The sequence below is a fragment of the Coregonus clupeaformis genome, chromosome 10 (genome assembly GCF_020615455.1).
Source record: "Coregonus clupeaformis isolate EN_2021a chromosome 10, ASM2061545v1, whole genome shotgun sequence".
In the NCBI taxonomy this organism is placed as follows: Eukaryota; Metazoa; Chordata; class Actinopteri; order Salmoniformes; family Salmonidae; genus Coregonus; species Coregonus clupeaformis.
The window spans coordinates 61,544,458-61,554,005 of record NC_059201.1 but is presented as its reverse complement, the minus strand read 5'-3'; the positions used below and the strand labels follow the sequence as shown (position 1 = coordinate 61,554,005).

Sequence of the window (9,548 nt, the reverse complement as noted above, 5' to 3'; positions counted from 1 at the left end):
CACATCAAATAAGTTGTTTATTTCATAATATTTTTAAAAAAGAGTGAAATGCTGTGTGTTTTTATGTTTGGGTTATCTGCAGTTCTCACTTAGTCCTAATGAGTCCACAGATTGAGAAAGGCCTAGTTGCACTGGGATGAAATGGTGGGTTGTGTTGTGGACATACATGACAACCTAGGGCTTGGTTTGAACATGCTGATGAACATAAAGCATATTTAGAAACTGATATGGCCTGGAAGATGCCTTTTTGTCTGTTAAAGAGAGCACATGGATAGAGCTGCTGAGTTGCAATGCAAAGCAAGTTGGGACTTAACTGTCATTCAGTATTCATACATGCCTATTTTGGTTTGCTTCCTTTAAAAGTCACTGAGTGTGCTTCTGGATTTTACTTGTTAAATATGATGCATTACACTACTTTTTGGGTACCAAACTGTCAGGTATAAGGCAATGAGAGCCACTTGCAGAGCCACTTGGTTTACTGTTGGATTTGCATGCAAAGGTAAGTACTAGTTATATTTATGAATTGTGCGAGGTGACATGGTGTGTAATAGATTAAGTATTTGTGGCATTATGCTTCTAATATCTAGGCAAAGTATTGCTGGACATGATTTATTGTGGTTGGACTTCACGATATTCCTGCTTTTACCATCTGATCTCACACTTTTGAAATCAAGCCGTTAACCGGATTGTAATCTAAAGCAGTAGGCTATATCAGAAATTGCCATATAGCTGGACTTTGTTGATATAATAGAGGACCACACAATCCCAAATCCAGAGTGAATCTGACTTGGGACGCTAGCACAGCCTTGTGCAGAATAAGCCACGGTTCCATCACTTCCAACTGACTGAATTTCAAATTCATTTTGATGCATGTTTTTTGTCAGTAAAAAGTATCTCCGATTGATTTGCCTAATTTGTGTCGTTCCCAAAGTCTCAATCAAATCTACAAATGGCTGTTTATTGAGCGCAGTTGATAGGCCAACAACACTAGAAGAACGGATGTATTGGGTTGTAAATGGCTACATTATTATCATCTAGAAGAATCATTCAGTGATGCAGTGAACAGCTAAGACTAAAGTGTTGCTGGCTATTCATTTACTTAGTTCCTATACTTGTTTTTTTATTAATTGATGTGCTGAACTTCAGAGTGAGCTGTACTGTCTGTTCTACAGGATTGTATCATCATTTGAGCTGAATAGGCGTTCTGTCCAAGGATATGGGTAAAAATGCATGTATCAAATGTATAGGTGTGGAGAAATAGATAGCCAGAATTTGAGAGCAAAAATTACAGCTCGAAGTGGGAATGTTAGCCTACATAGGAAATACAGCCTTGCTAGTAACATATTCATTTGCAAATTCGCAAGGCATAAGTGATCTAGTGACACTAAAATAGATATTGTACAGGCAAATCATAATAATATTAAATGATTAACAAATGTATGTGTATCGCTTGGTTTAGTTAGCTCCGTTTCCAACGGTGGTTAATGGCTGTTTATTGAACGAAGTTTATACGTTAACATTGTATCTCGGATGTATAGGGTAATTGTAAATGGCTATATTTTTTATATTTCTACAACAAAATCATTCACTCTGTCTCACTGTGTGCAGCTTGAACAAGGGGTATGCGGTCGTCACTAATTACCACAGCCACAAATAGATAAACACCGCCTATTTCTACAATTTATTTTAAACCTACCCCTAAATTTAGCCCTAGCCACATTGCTAACCTTATGACTAATCCTAACCTTAAATTAAGACCAAAAAGCAAATGTTGGTTTTCATGACTTTTTACGATACAGGCAATGTTTCCTTTGTGGCTGTGGTAACTAGTGACAACCGGGAAATGTGTGTAGTTACTTCCTGCACGGTGCTATGTGCTATCTGGGATCCTTAGGACGTCCCTTACTTAACTTTAACCCTTACATTAACTACAGATATACAAATATTTACCTTAAACATGTTCAACTTCAACGACTTCCATGGGGGGTAGGGACGTCACAAGGACGGACCCTTCCCCCTGCACTGCGGGCAGAGCGTGAGTGACGTTGTCTCTTGTCCAATAGGAACGTTTTTTATGGTGGCTGATCATCCAATGTTGAGCTATCAAGCTCACGTGACCATCTGCCACACCTTTTTGTCATAGCAGATTAAGGAAATATTTGCTCGACTCGACATACATTTCGTGTTAAAGCAGGGTGCGGTTACAAGTACAACTGTTTCATAAGAGACCCGATATTCCGTTTCGTGCTACAAGGTAATATTTGTAGCGTACTTCTTTTTCTAAGGTAAACCTCTGCTAGATTTGAGTTCGAGGCGAGCATGCAAATCCGTTGATTGTTGTATTATGGGCGTAATGGGCACTTGGGATGTATGTATGTTTTTTTGTTTTGTTTTTATGAAAAAAGGTTTGGTTAACTTCATAGAAAGTTCTCTCCAAGTCGAGTCTCTACTGTAAAATGAGCGTCTGGTAGTTTGCAGGTTGTCTGATTCACAGCTGAACTTTTGCTGTGAACTAGGAAGTATGTAGTTTATTGTAAATATACAGTACCAGTGTGTTGTGAACAACATTAGCGTGAGCCAGGGTTTTTAGCACGAAGACTACTCAAAACCCACCCAAAAGGCCTGAAAACTAGCCCAACATTTTTTTTCACCGCAAGAGAGTTGCCATATTTATACACTAAACCCTTTTTCCATAACGTTTTCGAGGAAATGTTTTCGAGGAAATTAAGATGGAATGTCATAGTAACTTGTAACGACGTTAGAAACAAAATTTGATTTCACTCATAATAATTGTGAGCTATGGCATAATAAAGGAATTTGAATATGTTGCAAGATAAAATATAATTAGCTCTTTTTAAACTCCCCAGATCATTTTCCATCAATTGATGTGGATTTAACTCGTTTGATTGCTATGATTAAGCAATAAGGCACAAGGGGTTGTGGTAAATGGCCAATATACAACGGCTAAGGGCTGTTCTTAAGCATGATTCAACGCAGAGTGCCTTGATACAGCCACATATACCACACACCCCCTGGGTGCCTTATTGATATTATGAACTGGTTTAGTTTCAAGTTTTAATGCACAAGTACAGTGAAATGCCTTTCTTGCTAACTCAAAACCCAACAATGCAATAATGAATAACAATGTATTACTAGAAACCCCCCCACAAGAAATAAGAATAGGAAATATGAAATACACATTCAAGTAAGCATATACAGGAAATATTTAAAAAGTTAGATCAAATACCATATTTACATTTGCAGGGATACTGGAGGGATTGAAGTAGATATGTATAAGGGTAAGGGGACTAGGCAACAGGATATAAGATAAACACAGTAGCAGCAGCTTGTATGTGAGTGGGTGTGTAGAGTCAGTATAAATGTATGTACATATTATGTGGGAGTGAGCAAATGATGGAGTGAGTGTGTGTTGGAGTGACAGTGTGTGTGAGTATGTAGGGCCCTGTGAGTGTGCATAGAGACAGGGCAAATATTGAAATACAAGGTGAACTCATGTAGTCCGTGAAGCTATTTTGTTAGCTATTTATCAGTCGTATTGCTTGGGGATAGAAGCTGTTAAAGAGCCTGTTGATGTCAGACTTGATGCGCCGTTACCTCTTGCCGTGTGGCTGCAGAGAAAATAGTCTATGGCTTGGGTGGTTGCAGTCTTGGACGATGTTCCAGCCCTTCTTTTCACAATGCCTGATATAGAGGTCCTGGATGGCAGGGACCTGGGCCCCAGTGATGTACTGGGCTGTCCGCACAACCCTCTGTAGCGCCATGCGATCGAGGGCGGCGCTATTGCCATACCAAGCAGTGATTCAGCCAGTCAATATGCTCTCAATGGTACAGCTGTAGAACATTTTCAGGATTTGAGTGCCCATGCCAAACTTTTTAAACCTCCTGAGGGGGAAGAGGCACTGTCGAGCATTCTTCACGACTGTGGGTGTGTGTGTTTGGACCATTTTAAGTCGTTAGTGATTTGGACACTGAGGAACTTGAAGTTGTCTAACTGCTCCACTGCTACCTGTGGATTGGGGGCGTGCTCGCCCCCCTGTTTCCTGTAGTCCACAATCAGCTCCTTGGTCTTACTGACGTTGATGGAGAGGTTGTTGCTCCGGCACCACACTGTCAGGTCACTGACCTCCTCCCTGTAGGCTGACTCATTGTCGCCGGTGATCAGACCTACCACCGTTGTGTCATCAGCGAACTTGATAATGGCGTTGGAGTCGTGCATGGCCACACAGTTGTGGGTTTACAGGGTGTACAGGAAGGGACTAAGCACACACCCCTGTGGGGCCCCTGTGTTAAGTGTCAGCGTGGCAGAGGTGATGTTGCCTACCCTCTCCACCTGGGGTCGGCCCGTCAGGAAGTCCAGGATCCAGTTGTAGAGGGAGGTGTTCAGACCAAGAGTCCTAAGCTTGGGGACAATGGTATTGAATGCTGAGCTGTAGTCAATGACAGCATTCTCACATACAGTACCAGTCAAAAGTTTGGACACACCTACCCATTCCAGGGTTTTTCTTTATTTTTACTATTTTCTATATTGTAGAATAATAGTCAATCAATCAATCAATCAATCAATTTTATTTTATATAGCCCTTCTTACATCAGCTAATATCTCGAAGTGCTGTACAGAAACCCAGCCTAAAACCCCAAACAGCTAGTAATGCAGGTGTAGAAGCACGGTGGCTAGGAAAAACTCCCTAGAAAGGCAAAACCTATATATAGGTAGGGGTAAAGTGACTAGGCAACAAGAGAATAGACACTAGCAGCAGCGTATGTGATGTGTGTGGCGACAGTGTGCCTGTGTGTATGTATGTATGTGTTGGAGTGTAAGTGTGTGAGTGTGTGGAAAGAGTCAAGTGTGTGTGCAGAGGCAAAAATAGTTTGCAATTTGGTTAACTATTTAGCAATCTAATGCCTTGGGTGTAGACGCTGTTCAGGAACCTTTTGGTCTCAGACTTCGCTCTCCGCTTGCCATGTGGTAGCAGAAGGACCAGTCAATCCAGTCAAAGTTTATCAGTTTGCATCAGTTTCAATGGGCGAACCGCCGATTCCACGATTGTTGCTCACGCTAATGTTGTTCACAACACACACACAACAAATATCTCCTAGTGAGACCATTACTCTGTTCCAGTTGGCTGATAAGCGTTATTAGATAGGTACTGTTTGGCGTAGCACAGAGAATTTTCGACCAACCTTAACTTCCTCAATTCCCGACTTGAAAGACAACTGTCTTTTAAACGTCCATGTCTACTTGCAGGGAGTTCGTTTGAATTTTGAAAATGATCTGTTATTAAATTAAATATTTGTTTTGCTCCATGAAGTAATCCAACAATGTGTATGCCTCCATCTTGTCTATTTAAAATATTCTGTCATTGATTGAGACATTGAGTGTTCACCCCAAAGTGTGCCGCATGTCATGACGACACTCACCTGTCTCAATCAGCAGCTACTCTTCCTGGGGTCCAAACAAGATTAGAGCCATGGGGCACCAGTCTATGGCCCGTGACGTGAATGGGCAAAAGCAGTGAGGGAGGCAGCATGGTGCGTTGTCTAGACGCATCTCTTTTCCATAAAATATATGTTAGAATTTTCAAACTAGTTTTCATTGGGAAGGCAGATTAAACGTTTTTCAAAAGCAATCACTTTTGTATGTGAAAACACAAAATCCTACTCATTACTCCACATGCTTAAAGGGAAAAATACACCCATTCCTTTAATTTACAGTGCAACAATTATTTAATTTAATAATGGCACATTTTCTGAATTCAAACAAAACCCCCTGCGACTAGACATGGACATTTAGAAGACATTGGTTGTCTTCCAAAATGGAAATTGAGGAAGTATCGCCAAGTTAAGGTTAAAATAAAATTATCTGTGCTACGCCAAACAGTACCAAACCTGTAACGGCTAATGGAGCATCACATTAGCCCATTACAATCTGCTAGCTAAGAACCTGTCCAGTTTTCATTTTCTCTATGCCGACCTAGGTGAGACTCTCTCATTTGCAAAATTGCCATTTTACTGAGCAGTATACCTTATAGCAAAGCCTGGGATAATGGAAGCTGTTAATGGTCATTTCAATTCTTGATATTATTGATTCCTGAAGAATATCATTTGTAAATGTCTCATGGGCTTAGTTCAACTGTCTTTTCTTTATCATAACCCAACATATAAGGGTTTATTACTCAATTGTTTACAAACAACAAGAATGTAAATGGCTTCAAATATTTTTTTTTAACAATGTCTTTGACGTCATCTATGAATTTGAGATGATTTTAATTTCCCTGGCCCCATCCCTTAGCTGTATATACCAAAACAAGTGGCAGGGACCCCGTTGTTGTAAATGTTTTTAGCTGCAGACTGTAGCTTTTGATATACAGTCATAGTTGATCCGAAATCTAATTTTCTCTTCCTGTATTTTTCAGATGGCTACTCAATGTGTGTCAAAAATAGAGCTCTCCATCTCGTGCAGCAATCTCCTCGACAAAGACGTTGGATCCAAGTCCGACCCACTCTGCGTGCTGCTGCAGAGCATCGGGGATGACAAGTGGACCGAGGTAGGGAGAAGCAAGTCTAACTAATTTAAACATTTAAATAATTGGCAACGTACAGTGAAGTCCAAAGGAATTTGGACACTGACACTTTTTGTGTAATGCCCCGGTATTCCAGCACTTTGGATTTGAAATGATACAATGACTATGTGGTTAATGTGCAGACTGTCAGCTTTCATTTCAGGCTATTTTCTTCCATATCGGGTGAACTGTTCAGAAATTACTTCACTTTTCGTCCACATTTTAGGGAACCAAAAGTATTTGGACAAATTCACTTATTAAAGTAGTCAGAAGTTTTGTATTTGGTCCCATATTCCTAGCACGCAATGGCTACAACAGAAGTGAGACCAAGTCAATATTATTAGAGTCACAAGGTCCGAGTCTCAAGTCGAGTCCCAAGTAGAACGGGTCGAGTCTCGAGCAAAGTCTTTTCAAGTTAATTCTCAAGTCAAGTAAAAAATAATCTATACATGCAATCACTTGTTCAACTACAGATATTTGTCTATTTATTGAGACTACCTGACAGTTGTTATCATTATTTTGTCCTAAACATATTTTGATTATGTAGTAATAATTAATTTTAACAAATTCCAAATGCAAGTGTTAAGCAATTGTGACATGCCAGAAGACCATAGGTCTATGCTAGTAAATGTTGCATGATGCCTCATTGCTGGTATGCTTGCTAAGTAAACAGTTAATATTATTGATCACCCAATTTTTTTGGGGGAGCTGCATATTTCTTTATGGCAATATTCTTCACTCCCAAAAAGGAGTGTTTCAAAGCTTGAGCTGAACGTCATTCATGGTAGCAGTATACAGTGCATTGGGAAAATATTCAGACCCCTTGACCTTTTCCACATTTTGTTACGTTACAGCCTTATTCTAAAATTGATTAAATAAATAAAAATGTCCTCATCAATCTACACACTAACCCATAATGACAAAGCGAAAACAGGTTTTTGACATTTTTGCAAATTTATTAAAAATAAACAGAAATACCTTATTTACATACACTACAGTCAAAAGTTTGGACACACCTACTCATTCAAGGGTTTGTCTTTATTTTGACTATGTTTTACGTTGTAGAAGTAAAGTGAAGACATCAAAACTATGAAATAACACATGGAATCATGTAGTAACCAAAAAAGTGTTAGTGGGACTGTCATTGTTTTTCAACAGGACAATGACCCAACACACCTCCAGGTTGTGTAAGAGCTATTTTACCAAGAAGGAGAGTGATGGAGTGCTGCATCAGATGACCTGGCCTCCACAATCCCCCGACCTCAACCCAATTGAGATGGTTTGGGATGAGTCGGACGACAGAGTGAAGGAAAAGCAGCAAACAAGTGCTAAGCATATGTGGGAACTCCTTCAAGACTGTTGGAAAAGCATTCTAGGTGAAGCTGGTAGAGAGAATGCCAAGAGTGTGCAAAGCTGTCATCAAGGCAAAGGGTAGCTACTTTGAAGAATCTCAAATATAAAATATATTTAGGTTTGTTTAACACTTGTTTGGTTGCTACATGATTCCATATGTGTTATTTCGTAGTTTTTGTGTCTTCACTATTATTCTACAATGTAGAAAATAGTACAAATAAAGAAAAACCCTTGAATTAGGAGATGTATCCAAACTTTTGACTGGTAATGTTCGTTTTCAGACCCTTTGCTATGAGACTTGAAATTGAGCTAAGGTGCATCCGGTTTCCATTGATCATCCTTGATGTTTCTACAACTTGATTTGGAGTCCACCTGTGGTAAATTCAATTGATTGGATGTGATTTGGAAAGAAACACACAACGTCCCACAGTTGACAGTGCTTGTCAGAGCAAAAACCAAGCCATGAGGTCGAAGGAATTGTCTGTAGACCTCCGAGACAGGATTCTGTCGAGACACAGATCTGGGGAAGGGTAACAACATTTCTGCAGCATTGAAGGTCCCCAACAACACAGTGGCCTCCATCATTCTTAAATGGAAGATGTTTGGAACCACCAAGACTCTGCCTAGAGCTGGGCGCCTGGCCAAACTGATCAATTGGGAAGAAGGTCCTTGGTAAGGGAGGTGACCAAGAACCCGATTGTCACTCTGACAGAGCTCCAGAGTTCCTCTGTGGAGATGGGAGAACCTTCCAGAAAGACAACCATCTCTGCAGCACTCCACCAATCAGGCCTTTATGGTAGAGTGGCCAGACGGAAGCCACTCCTCAGTAAAAAGCACAACAGCCCGCTTGGAGTTTGCCAAAAGGCACCTAAAGGACTCTCAGACAATGAGAAACAAGATTCTCTGGTCTGATGAAACCAAGATTGAACTCTTTGGCCTGAATGCCAAGCGTCACATCTGGAGGAAACCTGGCACCATCCCTACGGTGAAGCATGGTGTTGGCAGCATCATGATGTGGGGATGTTTTTCAGTGGCAGGGAGACTTGTCAGGATCGACGGAAAGATGAACTGAGCAAAGTACAGAGAGATCCTTGATGAAAACCTCCTCCAGAGTGCTCAGGACCTCAGACTGGGGTGAATGTTCACCTTCCAACAGGACAACGACCCTAAGCACACAGCTAAGACAATGCAGGAGTGGCTTCGGGACAAGTCTCTGAATGTCCTTGAGTGGCCCAGCCAGATCCCAGACTTGAACCCGATCGAACATCTCTGGAAAGACCTAAAAAAAAAGCTGTGCAGCGATGCTCCCCATCCAACCTGAGCGTTTGAGAGGATCTGCAGAGAAAAATGGGAGAAACTCTCAAATACAGGTGTGGAATGCTAGTAGCGTCATACCCAAGAAGACTCGAGGATGTAATCGCTGCCAAAGGTGCTTCAACAAAGTACTGAGGAAAGGGTCTGAATACTTATGTAAATGTGATATTTCCGCTTTTTTTATATATACATTTTCAAAAATGTCTAAACCTGTTTTTGCTTTGACATTATGTGGTATTGTGTGTAGATTGATGAGGGAAAACTCAATATAATCCATTTTAGAATAAGGCTGTAACGTAA

General features: G+C 40.6%; 1 protein-coding gene across 5 annotated transcripts in view; it reads left to right on the top strand.

Annotated features, from left to right (window-relative positions):
* Positions 1-9,548, top strand: part of LOC121575633 (copine-3-like) — a 70,434-nt gene that overhangs the window by 25,021 nt on the left and 35,865 nt on the right. For 2 of the 5 annotated variants that reach the window (XM_045223132.1, XM_045223136.1), the window contains exons 1-2: positions 2,138-2,254; positions 6,435-6,566. In XM_045223132.1, the coding sequence (XP_045079067.1) occupies positions 6,435-6,566 (132 nt within the window). In that variant the 5' untranslated portion in view covers positions 2,138-2,254. Of the gene's footprint in view, positions 1-2,137; positions 2,286-6,434; positions 6,567-9,548 lie in introns of those variants that run through there. The other 3 variants (XM_045223133.1, XM_045223134.1, XM_045223135.1) reach the window with 2 other exon arrangements.